Source organism: Cladophialophora immunda (assembly GCF_000835495.1).
Source record: "Cladophialophora immunda strain CBS 83496 unplaced genomic scaffold supercont1.2, whole genome shotgun sequence".
Classification (NCBI taxonomy): domain Eukaryota; kingdom Fungi; phylum Ascomycota; class Eurotiomycetes; order Chaetothyriales; family Herpotrichiellaceae; genus Cladophialophora; species Cladophialophora immunda.
Genome location: NW_015622542.1, coordinates 5190439 through 5213196, shown reverse-complemented (window position 1 = coordinate 5213196; position 22758 = coordinate 5190439). Strand labels below are relative to the sequence as shown.

The window sequence follows — 22758 nt, the reverse complement described above, 5'->3', positions numbered from 1 at the left end:
TTAGTTATACCCCCCCCCCCCCCCTAGTCGACGGTAACTTCTGTGGCTTTCCCCCCTTCTCACTAACTATCACGCAATAAGGTCATTACTTACGTATCTAGGTAAGTAAGAACTGGCAATATTTCCCCATTGGAGAGGCACCGAGATCCCCAACATCTAGTCGAAAAGGGCAACTTGGCTGTTTCGATCCCTTCCGCCATTCACCAGCCATTGGCGGCGCAGGCGGCGTTGCCATCGGGCCTGAGCTAAGCCTACTGTGCCTATTGGGCTGTGGCTGGATGCAAGTTGCTTGAGGGGAAAATCCCCAAAGGAAGGATCATCACCATGACAAGTATGTTGCTCCTTTAAAGGCTCGCCGTCTGCTTAGGCGGCGAGTGCCCGGCCGGCGTTGTACCCGGCAGCAAAATGACTAAACCGGGTCTCCAGGCCGATTTGAAGGGCATTCAGGATAAAAAGCTTATGGCCATGACGCCGGTTGTTGGGCACATCCCATACCTGGGCGGCCTCGAGAGAAGAACAGACACCTGTGGCACGCGATAGATGGAGCTCAAGGGCGTCATGGAGGACGACATCCAGCCTCAAAGCAATGCCAACTACGACGACGAGGAAGAACAAAATGCCGATGCCATCTACAAGGGGCCGCTGGTTCGAAGTGCTTTCCGGGCTATGGTCCAGGACTTCAGTCCCATATGGTACGTCCAACGCGCTACACCGCATGGTTTCTGTCCCAAAAGCCATCCCTCTGACAAAGACATGGTAGGTTCACATGGTGCATGAACGCCGGCGTGATTGGGACGCTCCTCCACCAACTCCCATATCAGTTCCCGGGGCTTCATGTGCTCTCGACGATTGCGTTTACGATCGACCTGGTCCTCTACGTTGTCTTCTCGGTCATCTGCATCCTGCACTTCGCCATGTACCGCAAAACAGCGTACCGAGAACTCGTCGACAATGTGTTGGACCTGTGTCTCTTCCCGTGCTGGTCGATCGCCTTTATGACGCTGGTGTCCTTCGTCACCCTCACCGTGAGCGAGGCCCCCTGGGGAGGCCATCCGTTCACCATCGTTGCCTGTGTCATGTGGTGGATTGCGGCCACGTGGAGTTTCGGCATGTTGCTCTTCGTCTTCTCCAACCTGATCCAGCAGCACAACATCTTGGACCGGCAGCTCCCGACTCTCATCATCATCCCCGCCGTGGGAGTGGCCACGTTAGCAGCGGTCGGCGGCGTCTTCGCATCCTTTGCACACAACGTGTCTCCGGGACTCGCCGTTCCGGTCATCATCATGTCGCTATGTGCAGTCGGAGTGGGAATCTTCCTCGGCCTGATCCTATACACGTACCTGCTTCATCAGCTGCTGGCAAAGGGGTGGCCAGCTCCGCCCATGACAGCCACTCTGTTCATCCTCGTGGGACCCATGGGACAGTCGGCGGCGGCCTTGCAACTCCTAGGGTCGGCGGCCAGTACACACGGGCAGTTTCGGGGCTACGACCGAGGGGTTTTCCTGACCGAATCGGCAGCGGGCTCGCTGCAGGTAACCTGCATCTTCCTGGCCCTGTTGATGACCGGTCTCGGCGCGGTGTGGCTGGGCTTCGCGCTCGTCGCCATGCTCCATCGCATCGTCAACCGGGACTTGACCTGGGCACCGACGTGGAACGCCATCATCTTCCCCACGGGCACGCTGACGACGGCGACCCTGCTGCTGGGCACCGAGCTGGACTCGGCCTTCTTCAAAATCGTCACCGTCATCCAGCTCATCTTCTTGATCCTGGTCTTCTTCATCAACGCCGCCTTCACGCTGCTGAAAATCTGCAGGGGGGAACTCCTCGTCGTGAGAGAGGATCCTAGGCTGAAGCAGGCGCTGGGGACAAAACCAAAAGCGACATAAGCACATGTAAATTTGTCATGACAAATAGAGCCGTAATGTATATATTAGAATCATCTGACTTCGGACAGTCCTCAATAATCCCTTTTCCCGTACCGACTCCTGCAGTTACCCCTGCGTTAGGTGAAGGGCCACACGCAATCGTGCCTTGGCAAGGGGTGATGACCGGGACGTACTCAAATCAATGGGGAGAAATGGGAGGTTCCGTAGAACTCTCCGCAAATGTCCTGGTGGGAGGAGCCCACGGAGGCATGAAACACAAGAGGGCTTTCCACATCGAGCAAGTAGCTCGACATACATGGAGCAGAATATACGGAGACAGAGGAATGTGGCGAGGCTGAACAGAGGAAACTGCATTCTGCTGAACATGGCATATCTGCTGTATTTATCCTCCCATTCCAGACGCGAAGGTACCGTCGATGCCAATCCACGTCAACGACAGAGCATCACCATCCGCCAACCCAAGGTACATAGATGTGCGGAGAGATTGTTCCTACCCGGCAGCAAGGCTGCATATGCGTAACCCTCCGGCGTGTGGCCCTGGACCTTTTGGATCATCGGCAGTCTATTCATTTGGAATTGCCCTTCAAGCCGGAAATAGATAAGAGGGCACAACCAGACATCATCATCAGACCCATGAGATCATCTCGCATGACCACGTCTCGTCTCCATGCATACATCCAGCGCAGTTTCATGCATTGATGACTCTCGGGTGCCAAAAAGTCATACTCAAGCCTTGATCGCCCCTCCCAGCGCCCCTCCACTGAATTGCTGCCCGCCAGGCCTCCTCGCTCCTTGCTGTCCCTGTCTCGGCAGACCCGGCAACCCGGTCCTTCCCCCAGTTCGTCCCCCCCTGCCTGCGCCTCGCTGTCCTTGGGCCGAGAACGCGTTGACCATACCCGCAGTTCTCGTCTCCAGTACCTTCTCATTCGACTCCAGGATGCCCATCGCCTTTTCACTCAGTGTGATGACTTGGCTTTGCAGACGCGAAAGCTCCACGCCCTTCCGGAAGACAATAGCATCGTTGACCTGGTCGAGTGCAGCGGCAAGTTCTTCGTGGGAAATCATCTTGGATACCACCGCCGCAATTTTCTTCGAGTCGAGTTCGAACATGCCTGAAAGAGTGGTGATGGACAGAGTGTCGTAATACGGAGCGTATGTGAACAAATACGTCCGGAGGCCTTCTTCCTGGATTTGTTCCGCCAGCATCTTCTTGACCTTTTCTTTGTTTTCGAGGCCAAGGAGATCCCAGATGGCAATTTTGCTGATCAGTTCCTGACACTTCTTCCAGTCCCCCTGAGCAAGAGCCTTGGCGGCTTGCATGACATGGTCTCGCGTATTTTCCGGTGGGCCCTGGAACACTTGTCGCTCTGTGTATTCGAGCATGCGGCGGAACGTTTTGGAGATGACGCGCTTGCGGACGTCTGGTGATGAGCCAGTTTGGGCCAGCAACGGAATTTCCAATAACATGCTGCAGGTCAGATAGACACATTCAAGCAACTCCAGGTTGATATGCATGTGGAATGGAAGTTGACGCTGCCGCTCAAGACGTTCTTGCTCCGGCGTAACAGTCGAATAGCGTTGCATGATGACGCCTTGAGCGAGGAGTTCCTTCTGCCGTCCAGAACCGCAGATCTCCTGTAGGACACCTTGCGCTTCGTAGCACAGACCTGCACGAAAAGCGCAAAGACCGATTTGCACGAGAGTTCGGTTGAAGAGTATCTGAGTTGAGACGTCGAATGAGGAGATATTCTCGGTCAAGTGGCTCATCAGAGCAAGATCACGAGCGCGGTAGTAGTCATCCTGTAGGGCCAGGAAGTAGATCTCGCAGAGCATGGCACGTGCACGAATGATGCCCTCGCTGTACTCGAACAGATGGTTGCAAAGCGTCTGGACAAGCGCAGCAACTTCGGTGAATTTTCCTCGTGGGGTCAGTTCGGAGTTCAGGGAAGACGGAATGGCAGCCCAGGTCTTCTCTTCCAGGATCTTAACCACCTGCGTGGGTTTGAAGTAGATGTGTTCCAGCCGTCGGATAGTTGTGCGGTTGATGTTGTCTTGCTTGTTTTCGGACTTCTCCAATTTCTTGTTGATGGTTTCGATGTAGATGAGCGTACGCACAATGTCAGTATACAAAAGCTGCTCATCGCTCAGTCTCTCGATGTATTCGGCTGTGTGAGGGTCGGTCTGTTGGAGAGAGCGTGTCAATTCGTCGTCTAGTCGCTCAACAAGGGATACGACGCTGCCTGGAATCTTGAAGATCTCGCCCGCAGCAGGGTTCGGTTGTTTCTCATCGTCTTCCCATTCCTCGGCTGCCTCGGTCACCATGTACTGGGGCTCATCTTCCAGGGTTTGCAGCAGAGTTGAAAATTCGCGTTCTGCGGATCGCCATGACTCTTGCGACATGTAGGCCTGGACTGAGGAGGTGGTGACATCGAACCTTGTGGAGATCAGGGTTAGAAGAACCCGTATCCGTTGATACGGTGTGCTGGCAACGTCCAAAAGTCTCTCCATAATACGGATTTGCTCAGACCGGTCCGTGTTTTTCTTTCCTCTTGACTCGACGATGGTGCGAAGGTGTTTCAGGATGCTCTCCGGTGTGTAGACAAGAGCCTTGCCACCTCTACCGACCGTTGCAAAGCCTTCCTCATCTATGGCAGCCTCAATAGCGTCGAGTCTCTGGACCTTGTTCTTACGAGTCCTCTGTTCCACCTCCAAGGGCTCTTCCTCGTCCGACTCCATGAACTCCTCCTTGTTTGCTCGATATTTCTCAATTTCGGTAATGTACTCTTTGTTGTTCTTCCGGATCTTTTGTTTCATGGCATTGAAACCCTTTGCATTGATGGGGTTCATTTTCTTCGCACCGGATTTCTGTTTCTCGTTCGTCTCATTGATCAGGTCTTCGAGATCGGCGATCATCTTGATGTAGAGTTTCGGCGTGGTGCCTTGTTGGATGACCTTGACAACCTGTCTGTTCATTTTGTCGAACTCTGGGTGTATAGATCAGTACTGTTCCATCAAGCGGATCGGGACACAAATACGAACCTGAAGATACGACAGCCCAGTCACCGATCTTCTCAGCGTTCTCAATGCTTTTGGTCGTGCTCTCCAATTCCTCAAATCTCTTGTCCTTTGCACTCTTGACCACTCGCTCACGATCCTCGTCTTCGCTCTCGTCGGATTCGTCGCCGCCAGGTCCTGAGGGCTTCAAGAAACGGCTCGCACCCGTGCCATGACCTTCATCTTCGCTAGATTCTTCCTCTGACTCCTCTTCCTCGTCCTCCTCTTCTTCAGATTCTTCTTCCTCTTCGTCCTCGCGATCACCGTAGAGTTCTTCCTCCTCGGAAGAACTGCTCTCGCTGTCGGAGTCTCCTCCATGAAAGAACCGCGACGACATTTTTGACCGGTTGGCTCGAAGTGTCAGTGAAATGGGGTATGTCGACGCAGCAACTAAGGCTGAAGTGGTGTGGTTGTCAAACGCTTCGGGGTCGACTATGTTAATCCGCAGTTGAGGCAAAGATTCTCAAAATTCTAGTTGAGTGCCAAGGCTGCCAAGCAAATTGAAATGACCGGGTGCTGCTGCAACTTTATAGCACTAGTATCACTAGCGGTGACTTGGATCGCATTATGTCTGACGTCGACTGCCTCTCACTCCCCTTCGAGTCACCAAGTACAGCAATTGTCACAACGACTCGATGCTTGTGAAATCTGTGAGTCACTGCGGGCCCGTGTCTTTGTGAAGGCTGAACCCTCCCTGTTCCTTGCAGCGAACTGAATGACATGAGGAAAATCCTACGAGGGATGTACAGATCGTGTTATCTAACGGGTTTCCGTCGGAACACTTCGTGCATTCGAGTTCCCTGGCTCGGGATCATGAGCAATACTGCTACCTCGCAAAGACTCGCTGGACCCCCAGTCTTTCTCAACCTGCGTCGAATTCCACGTAGCATAATTGGGTAGATGACAAAATACAACCCCAAAATTCCCTACTTGACTGTCTTGTCCTGTACCGAACCCGCAACATTCTCCGTTCAATGACTTGGCCATGAACCCCTCATGTCAACACTGTGCTCACTTCGCCGCCCAAAGTCATTGCTCATTCATCGTTGCAAACCTGAGAAGTATTCTGACGAGCTGAAGATCGAGTGCTTGTGTCGCTGAGAAGATTGCTCGCCCACAGCGGTCTGCCGTTCCTGCTTCATCACAACCCGTGGGTGTACGAGGCAGCAAGTCGCTTCTGGGAGAAACTCAGATCCCCCGCCTTAGTCTAATGCCTGTTTTAATCTCACATTCACAGTCAGATCGTCAGAGCTTGTTGCTCCCAGTAGCATTTTGTCGCAGGACTTTGATTCCTGCCTGCATCCGCAAAAGCCTTCCAGCTTGTTCATCAATGGCATTCTCTCATCAATCCGCGTAGGTGATTTTGCGGGTTGGTGATATTCGGCGATCAAGCCACATCATAACGACTCCGGGCGTCCTCATGGTACGCAGCTCAGTGCCACTGCGCCTTGTTCATGAAGCTGTCACCCATCGCACCATCTTCCAGCGTCCGGATAAAATCACGATTTCTTTGATTCCGACTGCCACGTCTTCTTGCGGTGGATGGCGAATCGACATATCCGTCCGCGGGAGGTGGATAATAAGCTGGACTAGGTTGAAGCCTAATTGGTTGGTTCGGATCGAGATGGCTAGCAACACGTTGAATGGCCGCCGGGATACCAGCCTGCTGTTGATCCATGGTGGAGGCACGTTGACGGCCAGCCCTTTGCGTGGCCTGCGCGTAAAGACTTTGCTGGTGATTGTAGTGACTCGGATTCATCTGCGGTGTTTGTTGCATCATACCCATTTGTGCAGGATAGTTTGACGAGTGAGTCGGATAAGGGGGCGGCGCGCCTTGTGGATGAGCCGGATACATATTGTTGTACATTGGTGGTGGTTGAGATTGTGGATAAGGAGTCATCTGCATTGCATAGGCGTTCTGAGCCACTGATTGCACCTGAGCTTGTGCGTGGACTGCTTGTGCCTGAGCCTGCGCGGCTTGCGCAGCACGTTGCTTGCTGAGTGCTTCAGCTTGTTGTTGTTGCTGCACACCAGGCGCTGGGGTCTTGCTAGATGGGGACTTCAGGTTCATTGGGGGAACAAATGGTTGGGTAAACTTTTGCTGCGTGATGAAAGGATGTAGCTTCGCTTGCTGAGGTGACCAACGTTCTAGGGGGTTGATGGTGAGCAAGCCGCGAACAAAGTCCGTGAAGGCGATGCGGTTGTTCATTTCTACTTGTGTCAGCAATTGAGTTCGTGGGGTAGTTGTTCGCGGTCTTACCTCTTTCCACTTCGGCCTGTTTCATGTTCTTGCGGGGCATGGAATAGCTTCGAATGATCTCTGGGAGCGTAGTTGCTTGAAAGTACTTTTTGCTGGGCTGTTCTTTGACATTGTGCTCACGAGAATATTGCTCCATGCTTTTGAGTCGATATGTACGACGACCGAATTCGTCTGTCGTCTTTTCAAAGAACTCACCGGATTGCTTTCCCATCTCCAACATCCACGTCGGCGGCATTCCCAGCATTTCGACAATTCGGGAGACTTGGTTGTACTCGGACGAACCAGGAAAGAGCGGCAGACCCAGAAATAACTCCACAACAATGCATCCAAGAGACCACATATCAATGGCAGACGAATAAGGAAGCCCCAGTAAAACCTCAGGGGACCTGTAAAATCGAGATTGTATGTAAGTGTAGACGGTCTGCCTTTCGTCGCAAGCAGACCCGAAGTCGATAATTTTGATGATTGGGCTTTCAAGGTTTTTCAAAAGTATGTTCTCCGGCTTCAGATCACAGTGGATCAGCCGCGCCTTGTTCAACAACGTCAACCCGTTTAGCAACTGTTGCGCAAAGACACGGACCAGGGTCGTGCTGAGACCTCGGAATTGGTTCTGTTTGATCAGCTCATATAGGTTGACACTGAGAAGCTCGAAAACGAGACACAGATGTTGCCGATGTATGAACGTGTCTTTAAGCCGCAGAAGATGGTGGTCGTCGTTTTTATCGAGTTTCTGGTTTAGCAAATCGAGGACTGAAACTTCCATCATACTCTGATTGAAGTAGGCAGTGCGGTTTTTGATGACCTTGACCGCAACGACTTCTTGGGTTCTCAAATTTTGACACTTGACCACTTGACCAAAAGTGCCCTGACCGAGGACATCTAGAATCAAGTATCTATTCTTGTGCCCCGCCTCTTCACTCCCCAGAATGTCGTTGACGTAGAGAATGTAGTCGCTATCGTCGTTATCGTAGCCATCATTCTTTGTTCCTTTGCTCGGTTTTGTCAAAACCCGCCTCGGATTTCGGGATGACTCGTACTTGAAGCTAGGATTACATATTCTGTACGTGGCTGGGAGATAGGTGGTGAGCGCTTGCAACGGGCTAATAAACCCGCCCTCTGGATTTGCCCGGCGGTAAGGTGGTTGAGTGTTGACCTTGGGGTTGAGATCTTGCATGGTTTTGACCTTTCTGAACTTCGGTACCGGTCCTAGTCCTTGGTGCTGTGATTGTTGTCTTGAAAGAGGAGCAGGTCGGGCGTTGCTTGCAGAGGTAGGATAGTATGAATCGGGGCTCAGCGCGGAGCTTTGAAGGGCTGAGCCATAATCGGATGGGTATCTCGTTGGGGTCGGAGGTTCAGTGTAACGCTCTGTATTGTAGCTACCTTGGCGAGGGGGAGACTGTCGCGTAGTCGGGGCCTGGTTGAGGTAGGGGAAGGAGGAAGGATTCTGCGTTTTGGGACTGGCAACGTACCCAGCACCCGTTGATTGAGCATTCATTGGGGAGTAGCGCTGAGCAGCCGTTGAGATCTCGGGGATATACTGGGCAGACAGGCGGTGTTGGTGAGTTGGTCGTGGAGGATATTTGGTTCGGTTATAAGGATCCGCATCTTCCATGGGCACGTCGACCTCGCCGTTGTGATCGTACGGGTGCGATTGAGTCTGGGGTGTGGTGTTGGTGGACATGGCTGCTCAGACTTCACAATCGTCTGTCGGTCAACTGTAATCAGGACAGTCCGTATTTAAGAGAATTCCGAGCCGCGATGGGGCTGAAAGCTGGGCCGCAGTTATCTTGCTTGTCCTGCCGCAATCACACCGTCGACGCATACATCAAGCACGCACGATTGCTGCAATTATCCAAACCCAGGCAAACGCGACCTCTTGCAGTGTGAGGGTGAAGCTAGATCGGTAGGGTACGTTGGGCCTTCAGAGGGGTAGGCAGAGTGGCGGAGTGACAATGGTAAGCGCACTCAAGAGAGACCGGTGGACCCAGGGCGATATTCGACACATGGTAAGGGAGGGCGAGAGGCTCAACATAAGGCCATGGCGTTGAGAATTGGTCGCTTCACGAGTGAGGGCGTTCTTCTCTGATTTTCGAGTGGAGGTGGAGGGACTGGGAAGTGGTGAGCTGGCAAAGACTCGAGGAATTAGGTCGGCCCAATAATGAGGATAGAGATGCCGTGGAAGAACAATGGAGGCGACAACAGGCTAATTGGAGGCAAGACAAGCTGTCTAGGTATCTCAATCTAGTGTCACAACTATGAATGGGATGGGGTTGTAAAGAGGAAGTCTGGAGAATGTTTGGCGTTGTGAGAAGCAGAGTCGGTTGTCGAGTTTAGTGCCTGGTCTGGTGTGCAGCAGCCAGGACTGAGATGCAGGCGGCTATTACCACTCATTATTGGGCACCCATTATTGATGATTGGGGGGGTTGGCTTGTCACAGCCTAGAGCTGAAACTTGCTTGGGGGCTTCCCGAAATGCGTGTCGATAGCAGCAGGAGAATTGGGCAGGTAGGCCGACGGTTTCAAATCCTCTAAAATTTACGGTGGCGCAGTGGCTTGGTGAAGTGCAACGACGGATGGCAGCCTGAGCTTCAAGTGAGAAAGGCTTTCCCATTCTGATGATGAAGATGACTTCTGTCTTCTGACACGTCTCAGTCGTTGTAGAGAAATTGCACTGCACCTGCTTCTCTCCCCAAAAGCAAATATTTATGCACGACGACCTTCTCTCTGTCGGAGCACTTACCGCATCCCTTTCGCATCTATCCGTATCTCAGATTGCCACTTTTTCGGCATCAAAGTGGCGGCCTCACCTTTTACAGACATATAACACTCCAAACTCTACTTTCCTTTCACCTCCCTCTCTGCTTGCGTCTTGACACAAAAGTCATTCAGCGTAGACAATCCAGACGGCAAGAAGGATTTCTCTCCTCTTGGTCATGACGACATTCATTTGACACGCAATTCACTACTCAGGTCTTTGACGTTTGTGATCATGGATGGTGAAGCGAAGAGGCACAGCAACGGCCATTCGACAACTGAAGACGATAAGATGGCCGATTTTCCGACCGGCCAGTCTGCCGAAGCCCTTCGTCTTCGAAACCTTGATGCCCAAGTGCGTGATCAGGATGACCTTGAACGAGATATTGGGCGTGAGGCGGATCGGCTGTTGTTCGAGCAAGCCCATCAACGGGACCAGCAGCGACTCGAGAAATCCAAGGCGCAAAAGGAGAAGCTACAGAGCCAGATCAAGAAAACACGAGATGACATGCTTCGACCTATCGGAACTACTCAACGAGCGCGTTTGCGCCTCGATATTGATCGTATGCAAGGTCAAATCCAGGACCTGGACAATGATATTGCCGAGATCGAGGAGAGAATGAGGGAACGAGAAAATAACGCAGGGATGGCAGGACAACACGATGCGTCAGCCGCTGGACCCTTGCCGAACGAAAGTCAGCGTGACTATCTAATCAGGACTGGCAAAATCACTCCTTTCTCCAAATTCGGCCTCACATCGCACGGAGAGTCGTCGACGACTTTACAGGGAGCCCTCCTTGACGCCGAGGAGGAACCTGAACTCCCTGATATCGAGCCTCTTGCAGAAGGTACAAAGTCCATGTCTCACCGGAACTTGAGACAGCCTGGCTTTGCTACTGGTTTCATGGATTCGAGTGCGGAAGACGAGATTCAAGACGACCAACCACGAAAGCGGAGACGTCTCATGAACAAACTGCCTATAAAAGACGAAGACTCGTCGTCATATGAAGAAGATGACATTGATGAGCAACCCTTTTCAGACTCGGAAGATGAAGTTGATGAGGAAATGCCCGTTACGTCAGGGAAACGACAGAGAAAGAGTCGAAAGGCAGTAGCTCAAGTCGAAGATGAGATTGAGGACTTCCGTGGTGTTGACGATGGTAACGAATCTGTCTACAAGTCTAGGTTGCAAAAATGGGCCTTACGGAGACGGCGAGCCCGAAAACATGCAGCGCGTCATACGACGGGGGAGCAACAAGAACAGGACGGATCAGAGGAGGATAACCCAGAGGCAATCGCGCAGGAAGAAGCTTATCTCCCGCACCCTGAGATCCCGGACACTCTCTTCGATGACGGCTACAAGCTACCGGGAGATATCTACCCCAGCCTGTTCGATTATCAAAAAACTGGAGTCCAATGGCTCTATGAGCTGTACACTCAACAAGTTGGGGGAATTATCGGCGATGAGATGGGCTTGGGCAAGACGATCCAGATCATAGCCTTCCTTGCCGGTCTGCATTACAGCAAGAAGCTGGATAAGCCCATCATTGTAGTCTGTCCGGCTACGGTTATGAAACAATGGGTCAACGAATTTCATCGCTGGTGGCCGCCTTTTCGAGTCACCATCCTGCATTCCTCGGGCAGCGGTATGGTCAACCTACGAAATGAGTCCAGCAAAGAAGATAGGCTGCTTGATCTTGAATGGGATCCAACTCGGAGACAGCAACCGCTAACCGCGGCTCAGAAAGCTGCTCGAAAGATTTTACGGCCAATTCTAGAGGAAGGGGGTGTGCTCGTGACAACTTACTCTGGTCTGCAAACGTACGCGCCTCTGCTCATCCCAGTCGACTGGCAATATGCTATCCTTGACGAAGGACACAAAATTCGAAACCCAAACACCGCCATCACCATCTACTGCAAAGAGCTACGCACTCCGAACCGAATCATTCTCTCTGGGACGCCTATGCAGAACAATCTTATTGAACTATGGTCTCTCTTTGACTTTGTGTTCCCTATGCGATTGGGCACGCTGGTCAACTTTCGCAATCAGTTTGAGATACCAATTCGACAAGGTGGATACGCGAACGCATCGAACTTGCAGGTCCAGACAGCTTTCAAATGTGCGGAAACGCTCAAAGACGCCATTAGTCCATACTTGCTGCAACGCTTCAAGATCGATGTTGCCTCGGATTTGCCCAAGAAAAGCGAGCAAGTTTTGTTTTGCAAGTTGACACCCTTGCAGCGCGATGAGTATAAGAGATTCATTGGCTCGGGTGAGATGGACGCAATCATGAATGGCAAACGTCAAGTTCTCTATGGGGTCGATATATTGCGCAAAATCTGCAACCATCCAGATCTGAGGGATCACAAACGGCTGCCAATCAAAGCAGGATATAACTACGGCGACCCATCAAAGTCTGGCAAGATGCAAGTTGTTGGTTCACTTCTAGAACTCTGGAGGGAAACCGGTCACAAGACACTTCTATTCGCCCAGCATCGCATCATGCTTGATATCTTGGAGAAGTATGTCAGGTCACTTTCGGGTTTCAAGTACAGGCGTATGGACGGTAATACTCCTATCCAACTGCGACAGAGCATGGTTGACGAGTTCAACACCGACCCGGACTTGCATGTCTTCCTCTTGACAACCAAGGTTGGCGGGCTTGGGATAAATCTGACGGGTGCCGACAGAGTGATTATCTACGACCCTGATTGGAACCCCTCGACCGATTTGCAAGCCAGAGAAAGGGCCTGGCGGTTGGGGCAGAAGCGTGAAGTGGCCATCTTCCGCCTGATGACTGCTGGTACTATCGAAGAGAAGATCTATCATCGCCAGATATTCAAACAATTCCTAACGAACAAGATCCTCAAGGATCCAAAACAGCGGCAGACATTCCACCTGAGTGATTTGCACGATCTCTTCAGTCTAGGGAATGAAGGCGAGCCGACCGAGACCAGTATTCTGTTTCAGGATGCGCAGGTCAAGCATCCTTCTAAGCCAGCCAATGCTCCTGAGGCCGCCGGGATGATTGCCGAGAAACAATCAACAAGCGTCGCGGGCGAAACCACGATCGGGGCTCTACCGGGTATATCGTCCATGGAGCAATATGCCGGAGAGATCGAAGAAGAGGAGCAGGCGAACAAGGATGGCGCCAACAATTCCGAAGACAAAATGATGGAAGGCATCTTTTCTCGCGCGGGCATTCACTCCGCGGTCGAGCACGATGCAATTATCGACGGAAAAGCTGGAAAGAAGGTCGCAGCTGATCCGGTATTGATTGAACAGGAGGCACGAAAGGTGGCTGCTGAAGCGGCTAGAGAATTGCGACGTGCTGGCGAGGTTGCCCGTACTGTTCCGATCGGCACGCCCACCTGGACTGGACAGTTTGGTATCTCTGGCCGTCCTCAAGAGACAACAGCACAGAGGGCATTCAGTTCCAATTCCCGAAACAGAGTCGGTGGAGTTCAGTCGTCTAGCCTTCTGGCAAACCTGCAGCAGCGCCAGGGAGGGCTTGCACCAAGCGGAGACGGTACCCCAAGAACAGCCAGTCCTGCCAGATCAACAGACTCGACTGCTTCGATTTCCAGAGATGCAACCCCAACCTTGCCTCAAGGCAAGGACTTTGGCAAACTCATCCGAGATTACCTCACAACCCATGGCGGAAGCGTGTACACTCAGATGCTAATCGATCATTTCAACCGCTTCTGCACTACTCCTCAGGCGACCCTGGAGTTCAAGGAGACCTTGAAGTTGATTGCCAGGCTGGAGAAGGGAAGCCGGGGACGCGGGCGCTGGGTGCTCAAAGAGGAATATAAGAGTTGAAGGGCTGAAGCCCTCTGCCAACCCAAGCTTTAGCCGCAATGAATAAAGCGTCAAGTTGATCACCCACCTCAACGCATTTGTCTTGCTCCTTTTCCTGAACTCCGTCATTCACTCTCATCTAGTAGTCCTTGAGGTGACCAATACTCCGGCTCTGGACACTGATAGTCCACCCACACCAAAGAATCAGCTAGTAGATCTTGGATGACGGTCTCAGCACGAGCCAGCTCCCATCCCAAGTTCAGCCGAAGGAGAGACACTGTGACACTGCCGAGTAGTTGTAGAACCTCCAACACGGTGGACTGATCTGTGTTGAACTCCTTTGGCACCGATCGAATAAATCGCTTGTTCGCGATCGTGAGAATAACAAATCCGGATCCTAGGGGTTCCAGTGATTTAACTGCCCTCTCAATGTCATCCTCTGACACTTGCAGACCACCACCAATGGCTTTGCCCCTGGCTACGCTCTCACAGCACTCCTTCAGTCCAATTAACCCGCCATTTTCTGCCCTTGTCGCCTGGCATAACTCCACAACCCTCACTGCGACAGAGAAATAAAAGTCGTTTACATCATGACCCAGGACTTTCGCCCAAAGCGAGTCCGCTTTTTTACCTTTGATGTTGGAGCCTGCTAACGGATCGACGCCGATAGCATTGCACATCCGCGCGAATTCGGCGCGGAATGTCGGGTTGGATTTGATGGTCGCCGCATGTTCGAGTGCGAAGTTATGTAGGAGCGACTGGAAGACCTCCAGTTGCGCCTGGAGCGAGGCTGCATTGGCGGATTTCAAATTTGAACCGTGCGCGGCGTAGGATTGAGCGGTGGCATTTCTGTTCGTGAAGGCGCCCAAGCCGACACCTCTCCTGGTCGACATTCTGATATTTGAGGGTGGAATAATAAGTTGATAACCAACTTCGATGCAACGGCGTCTTGCTGTCAGACAGAAAAGGGAAAAGGTCGAGGTACATGTGCCAAGAGCGTCAAAGTTAGCCTTTCCGCTTTGGGCTTAGACGCTAACCTGCCCACAACTCGAATTTGATCGAGCCGCAGTTTGAAACTTTTTGACGTTTCTCAGTTCTTCAACCTTGCCGGCGTTCAACAACATCACCAGACAAGATGACGAAGCCAATTGTGAAGTCGTAAGTATCCCTTACTATCCTGCTGACAGTTGGTGTCTTCAGATATGGTCCGCTCCCATTTCGCTGGTTTCGCTACCGCTGTTCCAGCTCGATCATCCCAATGGCTCTACTCCGAAGACCTGTGAGAAATCACCACTTGGAAACAAAAGCCGGGGCCTTGAGGATAGAGGATCCAACGCTTCTTCCTTGAAATATATTGGGCTCGTATGACATGTTCGCCTGGTCGCAAGATCTCGCATCTGTTATGGAGTCAAAACCTTTCCTGATCTTTGATCGGGGCGTTGTCAGTTGAGAGGCCTACAAGATTTGAAAAGACCATGTGTGACTACTTGCGTCCATTCAAACTTGTTCTCACTGATTAAATCTATTTCGTCGAGTTCACACCAAATCACCAGTTTGAGAATGCCGCGCCATAGCTGCAGTTCCAACTCGGCGATCATTTTACCTGCGGACTATACTGATTCGATTTCCTCCCGTACAGATCTGTGCCGACGCAGGACCAGGTCCTCGTGCCCGAGACCTTGTTGAAGAAGAGAAAGAGCCAGGAGAAGGCCAGAGAGCAGCGTGCTGCGACGCTCGAGAAGAGAAAGAAGGTCAGTACTTCGTCCAAGTTTGCCTGGGAAAATAATGTGGTGATGATAAATACCACTGCGCGGCTAGACCTCCGGTCAATGTTGTCGCTTTTGTTATACCATCTTTCGGGGCTGAACATTCTTGCCACCTTCACAATCTTTATCATTTGGGCTTCCCGTACGCCGGCTAACATTTCATGACCAGGCCAACAAGGAGAAGCGCGGCGTCATCTTCAAGCGTGCTGAGACATACGTCAAGGAGTACCGTGATGCTGAGCGCGAGAAAATCAGACTCGCTCGCTTGAGCAGGCAACAGGGCAACTTCTTCGTTGATGAGCAACCCAAGCTGGTTTTCGTCGTCAGAATCAAGGGGTGAGTCTTTCGATGATGACCTCGCAAAGCAAATGCTAATTGTCATCAGTATCAACAAGATTGCTCCCAAGCCCCGCAAAATCCTCCAACTCCTCCGTCTCCTCCAGATCAACAACGGCGTCTTCGTCAAGTTGACCAAAGCTACTCAAGAGATGCTTACCATCGTCAATCCTTACATTGCCTATGGCTATCCCAACCTCAAGACTGTTCGCGAGCTCATCTACAAGCGTGGATATGGCAAGATCAACAAACAACGCATTGCTCTTACCGACAACCAACTGATCGAGGACAACCTGGGCAAGTACGGCATTGTGTGCATGGAAGACTTGATCCACGAGATTTTCACCGTTGGACCAAACTTCAAGCAAGCAAGCAACTTCCTGTGGCCCTTCAAGCTGTCCAACCCCAACGGTGGTTTCCGTGCCAGAAAATTCAAGCATTACATCGAGGGTGGTGATCTCGGTAACCGGGAGGAGGCTATCAACGCTCTGATCAAGCAGATGAACTAGAATTGATAGCTTGACCTCAGGAGGGGTGGTCAACAATTCGGTGGCTCCTACAATCCCGGCCTGCCACCGAGGCTTGTGAGCTTCCGAGCACCAATGGTTCGATGCATGAAATGAATACTCCATAAAGGCGCTAGTTGATATGCAAGGCAAACGCTACCGGTTCCATCTCTTAGGGGCCAGTAAAAATGACATGAAGCAATTTTTCTGCCAGCGTTCTTTCTTTCTGGTCCGGTGCATGTGAAGCGAGAGCTGACCAAGACGCAATAGTTTACTCGTATGCATGACCTGCACCTTTGTGTAGCACGAATCCGAGATTAATACACGGAGATGTCGTGAATGCAGGGGTCACGATGGTGTCTCACCCCGACAGAGACATGGCAGGACACCATTCTCAAGCCGCCAACGCCATTCTGCTCTTGTCTAGCCAACGATCACATTCTGAAAAAAAAAATTCATCTGTTATTGCCTCCGGGGCAAGTCGAGAGTGCTTCCATCAGACTACAAGTATGGCCAAAAGTACTTTGGGTCAGCATCAATGCCTGCGGCTTCAGTTCGTATATGAACACCTTTCAGCTTCGCTTATTGAGATGTTTGCTGCGTACCATCCTCGAGGCAGGGTTTGACAGGGAACGCAACACATCCTTACGACTGCGGGACTTCAGTGACCTGCTGGATCCCATCTTCAGGACATATTCTATTTGCAGGTTCGAAGAACGACCCTCTGACACGTCACTAAATTATATGTCCGAGATGTCGCGAGTCACACTCAATGTGAGACTCTGCGTGAATGGACCATGGGTTTTTTTTTATGGCCCAGTGTGTGGAAGTCACTGACAGATACACTGACTTGATGTGTGAAGTCTCGCTCACACAATGTCTGCCTCCTGCAGACATGGTATTTCACGCCGAAGCTCTGACCGTGAAAGAGGCAGTAAGGCTTCTGAAAAGGTTGTGAATGCTGTTGAAGTGACAATTTTCTACCTGGATAAACGTGTCAATGGCTTGATATATTGGACCTTCACAGCGCCACTCACATTTGTATCAACCGTTGTGTTTGACAGGGTGCTTTATCTATCTGAGGAGAGTGACAACCGTTGCAGCTGGTATATCCAGCCACTGCTACACGCCGCATGCCATTCTCCTTCTATTACGTCCTCTCTCTGAATTCTCGTGAAAGGAATATTGATCGGAGCACTTGGGTGTTTGAAGCGCACGGGCCTCCACGACCTGCGCGATCCTGTGATCCGAGACCTTCAAGCCATTCGCAGAGCTCTTATGCACTTCAATCTGTGAATGCCAGGCATACAGTGACCGGATCACTTGGCTACGCCGCCCAGGAAAGAAACGCATCTCATATCAAACAGTTTCCCGCCGACTCGATGGCGTTCCCTGCGGAGATACAGGGGTTGGCCCAGCGATCGTGGCCAGTCCTGCTCCTTGCATTTCTCATCGCTAGGCTTTTGATCAACAAATATGGAGGTGATCTAAATTCAGTTCCAGGTCCTTTCTTCGCCGGCTTCACGAACCTTTGGCGTGTGCTCAACACGCTCCTCTCCAATCCAACCGAGACGCAGATTCAGTTGCACCGAAAGTTCAACTCACATTTTGTGAGGATTGGCCCTCGCGTTGTATCCATATCTGACCCAAACCTCTTGCCTACCATCTATGGAATCAAGTCGGACTTCAAGAAGACCAAGTTCTATTCAGTCGCCGAACTGTGGTACGACGGCAGATGCACACCGAGTCTATTTGAGAGCTGCGATGAAGCCTATCATGATCAGATCAGGAAGCCCATCGTGAATGCATACAGTATGACAACAACACTTGACTTTGAGCCTGCGGTAAATTCAACTACGACGTTGTTCATTTCAAAATTGGACCACCTTATTGCTTCCAAAAAGCCCCTAAACTTGGAAGTGTGGCTTCACCGCTACGCATTTGACGTCCTGTAAGCAATGCCTATGTTAAACAAAACACTTTTGCTGAGATGATTGATAGAGGCGAAGTCTTGTTCAGCAAGAAAATTGGCTTCCTCGAATCCGAAACTGACGTGGAGTCCATCATGGCTGGCATTCGAGGCTTTACCAAGTACTTTCAGTGTGTAAGCTGTTTCAAGCCCCCCATCATGACCCTTGTGGCAGACTGACCATTTCTGTACCTCAAGGCCGCACAGATCCCGATCGTGGACCGATTTCTGTTGAAGAATCCTCTCATGCTGAGATACGGACCCACAAACCCTATAGTAGCATTCACATTAAATCGAATGAAAGACAGGGCCGCCTGTAGAGCAAATGGGAGTCAGACAGAACGCGACTTTCTCGAGAGATGTTTCGAAGCACAAGCCAAATACCCGGAGATTGTGACGGACAGAATGATCATGCTTTACAACTTTGACAACATTGCTGCCGGAGCTGACACTACCGCGCTCCTGCTGACTTCGGTGAGTGCGCCTGACCTGTTGTCAAGCTTCTTCGCAGCATAGCTCTCGCATTACTGACCTTCTCATTGGGTAGATTTTCTATTACCTTCTTAAGAACCCGTCGACGTTGCAAAAGGCTGTTGAGGAGATCGATTCTGCGGATAAAGAGGGCTGCCTCAGCGAATATGTCACTTGGCACGAGGCGAGCAAGCTGTCTTATCTACAAGCCTGCGTAAAGGAAGCAATACGCAAGTTGCACTTCTTCCCCACCTTCCTTAGAACTGATTTTGACCATCGTGCGTTTGTGCAGGTATGCATCCCCCGATCGGTCTCGTCCTCGAACGATACGTCCCAAAGGGCGGCGCTATACTAGACGGCCACTTCTTTCCGGAAGGAACAATCGTGGGAGTGAACCCATGGGTCACAGCGTCAGTCAAACCTCCGCTGCTTCACGTTCGATCCGCCCGGACGGCCTTGGAATGGCTAATCACGAACCACAGACGGAATAAAGAAGTCTATGGCAAAGACTGCGACAGTTTCAGGCCGGAGCGATGGCTCGAGGCATCGGAGGAACGGCTTGCGGCTATGGAGAGAGCCAACTTTGCAGTAGGGAGCTCCCCAATCTGTCATGCATGGGATTGGAACACGCCCAAATACTGACCAGGCTCACAGTTTGGTTATGGAACGCGTGGGTGCTTGGGCAAGAATATTGCCTTGTTGGAGACTTTCAAGCTGGTCCCACAGCTGCTTCGTCGATACGAGGTAAGTCCGCTTCAGGCGGTTGCCATGATATAGTATCTGCCAGCTTCTGTTCTGGGCTGACAGTCTGCTCGTCCCTGCTAGTTCACATTGGCGCGCCCCGACTTAGAATGGAGAGTGCGCGGAGGCTGGATGGTCCGGCAAGACGGCGTTGAAGTTGTTCTTAGCAGACGGAAATAAGGACTAGTCTATGTAGGTTACCACCCTTATGAACTTGGAGTCTGCAGACAGCTGTGTAACCCCGGTCAAAGAGACTTTGGAATCTCTAGCTATGGGCTACAGGGACTTGCAAAACCGGGTTCCTCCCCAAATACTCCGTACATTCGAAAAGATTCTTTTCTTCGGAGTGGAGCGTTAGCAGATCCATCATTCGCTAGATCGATCAAGCTTTGCCGAAGAATACACCAATCTTATTGAGGATCAAAATGACGGTTACTCGTCAGTCAGTAACAAATCACGAAACATTCTACTTCATACGGTACTGTACTGTACGGTATTAGCAGCTAATCTCATGGAGCGAAATCACTGACATTGAGTATTTACACGTGATCTGAACATTGGCGCCTGAAGCTGCAAATAACGATCACGGCCTCGTAGCGATTTGCTTGTGGTGGCTGCCTACGTGGTCACCGGACTTATTCAGCTACCCCTCAGCTTGACCATGGTCGCTTTTACCCTCTACCCGATAGCTTCTAAATCGCTACGCAATCGTCGTTTTGAAACTAAATCCTCAGTCGAGCGCTCTCTATGCGGTTTCGGAGAATATGCTTTATTAGACCCGTTGACGCGTACGGAGTACTCCTAAGATGTCCGGGCTGGAAGTGATCGGCGCGATTTCGGGCGTCATCAGTATCATTGACGCCTCAGTCAAGGTCTACGACGGCGTACAGAAAGACATAAAGCTGTCAGACACGTTCCACGCCGTGGGACGCCGACTCCCCATCATCCGCAACACCCTCGAGACCTGTAAGAGCCACCTACAACCGATCCAAGATTCCTTGCCTGCGGACGTCCGCGAGGCGTTGGAGAAGACGCTAGAAGGATGTGATGAAAAGGCGCGCAAGTTGAGAGAAATCTTTGAAAAGGTTCTGCCCGGAGGAAACGATGGGTGGGAGAAACGGTACATTAAAGTCATCAAGAGACTGGGCCAGGGCAACAAGGTGGAAGAGCTGATGGTGTCGATCACGGAGGACGTGCAACTGGTCGTCAACCATCATGCGGTCAAGTCCGCCAAACCGGAGCAGATGGCGGAGCTGGAGAAGATCGTCCAAGAAATGAAATTGGTGCAGTCGTCAGTGCCGGACGAGGCGGGCTCGGGGATGACGTTCAACAGCCAGGGTGGGGCGCAGATGAATAACACCGGCGGCGGGCAACAGATCAATAATAATGGGCCGGTGACAACGCAGAACATTGGTAAGAACTAGCCCCGAGGATGACATCTTCATTGCACAGTGGGAGGGTAAAAGGCGAGTAGACGGCGACGCTTTCGGTGTCTGTGCGTGCCTCGAGCTATATACTTGTCAGGTTCGCGACTGAATATTCGTGGCCTTTCTAATCGCCAATCTCCTAGAACATATGTCCTCTTTCCACGTGTTGAATGTTCAGTTCTTGTGAATAGATCAAGCTAATCGTCTTTGCAGATATAGTCTTCAGACAGAAAGCGGACTTGAGCTTCCGACAGCCTGTTAGTCTCTGCCTCGGTCAGGCACCTCATATCGACAAGGAACTCTTCATCGGGCGGGAGTCGGAGATTGCGAAAATGCGAGAGATTCTGCGACCCGGTGACTCGTCTCCGGAGCAGCGACGGCTAGTGGTCGGAGGGACGGGTGGGATGGGTAAGACACAGTTAGCCATCGCGTTCGCGAAGCGCCACCAGCAGGAGTACGACTCGATCTTCTGGCTCAATGCGGCGTCGGAGGCCACGCTCAAGGACAGTTTCCGGCTCGTGGCCGCGGCTATCTTTGATGTCCGGGACACGGAAGGACTGCAGGACGATCAGAGCCTGATCCAGATACAGCGATGGTTGTCGGATAAGAAGAACACGCGATGGCTGCTCATTTTCGACAACTACGATGAGCCCGGTCAGTATCATATTGAACAATATTATCCATATGTCTCTCACGGCGCGATCATCGTGACGACACGGCGGCCGGATCTTGTGGCGGGGTCGGAGCTTCGGCTGCAGCCTCTCCGGAGAGTTGAAGAAGGCGTTGAAATTCTAGAAAGTCGATCTCAACGGAAAGATGCTAGCTCTGGTAAGTCTATCGATGATGTCTAAGAGAGACTTACTTATTGTCACTCTTTAGATAGCCATGCACGGCGGCTTGTTGAACGACTCGCTGGTCTCCCCCTCGCATTGGCCACCGCCGGAGCATATCTTCGCTACAGCACCTTCACTTTCGAACGGTACCTCGAAGAGTACGAGCAGCACTGGAATATCGACCCACAGCGGCCCCTTCTACTCCAGGAGTATCAGGAACGCACACTCTACACCACATGGGATCTCTCATATTCTAGACTCCAACGCGAGGACGCGGACGCGGCGAGGTGGTTAGGATTACTAGCATACTTTAGTAATCGACGGTTCTGGTACGAGCTGTTCCGCGCGGGGCTCTCTAACGAGTCACCGCCGTGGCTGCGTGGCGTGATTTCCAGCGATGTCGAGTTCGAAAGCACGATGAGAAAGCTAACGAACTACTGCTTTCTGGAGGTGCAGACGTCGGTGGCCTCATGGAGTATGCATACCTGTGTACACGATTGGACGTTAGCGACACTGAACGAGGTGGTGGACGAGACGCAGTATTGGTACGCTTTCGACTGTGTGGGGGCATCGGTCGAACAAGAAGACTTTGATTCTCTTGGACATTTCCATCTGGCCGATTTGACAACACATGCGTTACGGCTTGGATACATTCACGACCGTCGTGGTGACGTTATGGAAGATCTAGCTGATGATCGACTCTCGAGAGCCTTTCTTATCGCTGAGCTATTGACTAAGCAGGTTCAACTTAAAGCAGGGGAAGAGATATACGAGCGAGCGCTACAAGGCTATGAGAAGACGCTCGGGCCGGAGCATACGTCGACACTCGATATAGTTCACAATCTCGGCCTCCTCTACTCTAATCAAGGGAAGCTTAAGGAGGCGGAAGAGATGTACGAGCGAGCGCTACAAGGCTGCGAGAAGGCGCTCGGGCCGGAGCATACGTCGACACTC

The 22758-nt window shown here is 51.7% G+C and overlaps 9 protein-coding genes across 10 annotated transcripts in view; 6 read left to right on the top strand and 3 right to left on the bottom strand.

Annotated features, from left to right (window-relative positions):
* Window positions 1–55: 55 nt before the first annotated feature.
* On the top strand, window positions 56–1993 carry PV07_04055. Of its 2 annotated transcripts, XM_016390833.1 has the most exons (3): window positions 56–331; window positions 427–692; window positions 761–1993. In XM_016390833.1, exons 2-3 carry the CDS (start codon window positions 541–543, stop codon window positions 1884–1886), a joined length of 1278 nt encoding a protein of 425 aa, XP_016252735.1. In that variant the 5' UTR covers window positions 56–331; window positions 427–540; the 3' UTR covers window positions 1887–1993. The 2 variants fall into 2 exon arrangements, with proteins under 2 accessions (XP_016252735.1, XP_016252734.1); XM_016390832.1 differs by having other exon boundaries at window positions 56–692.
* Window positions 1994–2216: 223 nt separating this feature from the next.
* Window positions 2217–5365, bottom strand: PV07_04054 (eukaryotic translation initiation factor 3 subunit C). Its single transcript, XM_016390831.1, has 2 exons — window positions 4926–5365; window positions 2217–4870 (listed from the first exon to the last, which is right to left on the bottom strand). The coding sequence occupies exons 1-2, from the start codon at window positions 5275–5277 to the stop codon at window positions 2613–2615; spliced, it is 2610 nt and encodes an 869-aa protein (XP_016252733.1). The 5' UTR covers window positions 5278–5365; the 3' UTR covers window positions 2217–2612.
* Window positions 5366–5516: 151 nt separating this feature from the next.
* Window positions 5517–9583, bottom strand: PV07_04053 (uncharacterized protein). The gene is made up of 2 exons (XM_016390830.1): window positions 7201–9583; window positions 5517–7151 (listed from the first exon to the last, which is right to left on the bottom strand). The coding sequence occupies exons 1-2, from the start codon at window positions 8879–8881 to the stop codon at window positions 6373–6375; spliced, it is 2460 nt and encodes an 819-aa protein (XP_016252732.1). The 5' UTR covers window positions 8882–9583; the 3' UTR covers window positions 5517–6372.
* A 255-nt stretch (window positions 9584–9838) lies between these two features.
* On the top strand, window positions 9839–13875 carry PV07_04052 (uncharacterized protein). Its single transcript, XM_016390829.1, has one exon. The coding sequence runs from the start codon at window positions 10189–10191 to the stop codon at window positions 13774–13776; it is 3588 nt and encodes a 1195-aa protein (XP_016252731.1). The 5' UTR covers window positions 9839–10188; the 3' UTR covers window positions 13777–13875.
* On the bottom strand, window positions 13793–14676 carry PV07_04051 (uncharacterized protein). The gene has a single exon (XM_016390828.1). The coding sequence runs from the start codon at window positions 14646–14648 to the stop codon at window positions 13881–13883; it is 768 nt and encodes a 255-aa protein (XP_016252730.1). The 5' UTR covers window positions 14649–14676; the 3' UTR covers window positions 13793–13880.
* Window positions 14677–14841: 165 nt separating this feature from the next.
* PV07_04050 (60S ribosomal protein L7) lies at window positions 14842–16577 on the top strand. Its single transcript, XM_016390827.1, has 4 exons — window positions 14842–14913; window positions 15395–15506; window positions 15691–15857; window positions 15907–16577. Exons 1-4 carry the CDS (start codon window positions 14891–14893, stop codon window positions 16364–16366), a joined length of 762 nt encoding a protein of 253 aa, XP_016252729.1. The 5' UTR covers window positions 14842–14890; the 3' UTR covers window positions 16367–16577.
* PV07_04049 (uncharacterized protein) lies at window positions 16554–17439 on the top strand. The gene has a single exon (XM_016390826.1). It carries the CDS (start codon window positions 16703–16705, stop codon window positions 17198–17200), a length of 498 nt encoding a protein of 165 aa, XP_016252728.1. The 5' UTR covers window positions 16554–16702; the 3' UTR covers window positions 17201–17439.
* A 306-nt stretch (window positions 17440–17745) lies between these two features.
* Window positions 17746–19806, top strand: PV07_04048 (uncharacterized protein; the record flags this gene model as incomplete). The annotated part of the gene is made up of 8 exons (XM_016390825.1): window positions 17746–18314; window positions 18365–18467; window positions 18531–18806; window positions 18880–19033; window positions 19096–19213; window positions 19286–19391; window positions 19458–19547; window positions 19629–19806. The coding sequence occupies 8 exons, from the start codon at window positions 17746–17748 to the stop codon at window positions 19722–19724; spliced, it is 1512 nt and encodes a 503-aa protein (XP_016252727.1). The 3' UTR covers window positions 19725–19806.
* Window positions 19807–20160: 354 nt separating this feature from the next.
* Window positions 20161–22758, top strand: part of PV07_04047 (uncharacterized protein) — a gene marked incomplete at its 3' end in the record, with an annotated part of 5170 nt that continues 2572 nt past the window's right edge. Inside the window, exons 1-3 of the mRNA XM_016390824.1 lie at window positions 20161–20957; window positions 21185–21799; window positions 21851–22748. Coding sequence (XP_016252726.1) covers window positions 20351–20957; window positions 21185–21799; window positions 21851–22748 — 2120 coding nt within the window. The 5' untranslated portion in view covers window positions 20161–20350. The remainder of the gene's footprint in view (window positions 20958–21184; window positions 21800–21850; window positions 22749–22758) is intronic.

Excerpts from the sequence above, each read along its gene's own strand:
- PV07_04051 (XM_016390828.1), bottom strand. The coding sequence starts at position 14,648 with ATGTCGACCAGGAGAGGTGTCGGCTTGGGCGCCTTCACGAACAGAAAT.
- PV07_04055 (XM_016390833.1), top strand. The coding sequence starts at position 541 with ATGGAGCTCAAGGGCGTCATGGAGGACGACATCCAGCCTCAAAGCAAT. Across the intron at positions 693-760 it reads CAGGACTTCAGTCCCATATG|GTTCACATGGTGCATGAACG; the intron begins GTACGTCCAACG and ends AAGACATGGTAG.
- PV07_04050 (XM_016390827.1), top strand. The coding sequence starts at position 14,891 with ATGACGAAGCCAATTGTGAAGTC. Across the intron at positions 14,914-15,394 it reads ACGAAGCCAATTGTGAAGTC|ATCTGTGCCGACGCAGGACC; the intron begins GTAAGTATCCCT and ends CCTCCCGTACAG. Across the intron at positions 15,858-15,906 it reads TTCGTCGTCAGAATCAAGGG|TATCAACAAGATTGCTCCCA; the intron begins GTGAGTCTTTCG and ends AATTGTCATCAG.
- PV07_04053 (XM_016390830.1), bottom strand. The coding sequence starts at position 8,881 with ATGTCCACCAACACCACACCCCAGACTCAATCGCACCCGTACGATCAC. Across the intron at positions 7,152-7,200 it reads ACAGGCCGAAGTGGAAAGAG|AAATGAACAACCGCATCGCC; the intron begins GTAAGACCGCGA and ends TGACACAAGTAG.
- PV07_04054 (XM_016390831.1), bottom strand. The coding sequence starts at position 5,277 with ATGTCGTCGCGGTTCTTTCATGGAGGAGACTCCGACAGCGAGAGCAGT. Across the intron at positions 4,871-4,925 it reads CTGGGCTGTCGTATCTTCAG|AGTTCGACAAAATGAACAGA; the intron begins GTTCGTATTTGT and ends CTATACACCCAG.
- PV07_04052 (XM_016390829.1), top strand. The coding sequence starts at position 10,189 with ATGGATGGTGAAGCGAAGAGGCACAGCAACGGCCATTCGACAACTGAA.
- PV07_04049 (XM_016390826.1), top strand. The coding sequence starts at position 16,703 with ATGCAGGGGTCACGATGGTGTCTCACCCCGACAGAGACATGGCAGGAC.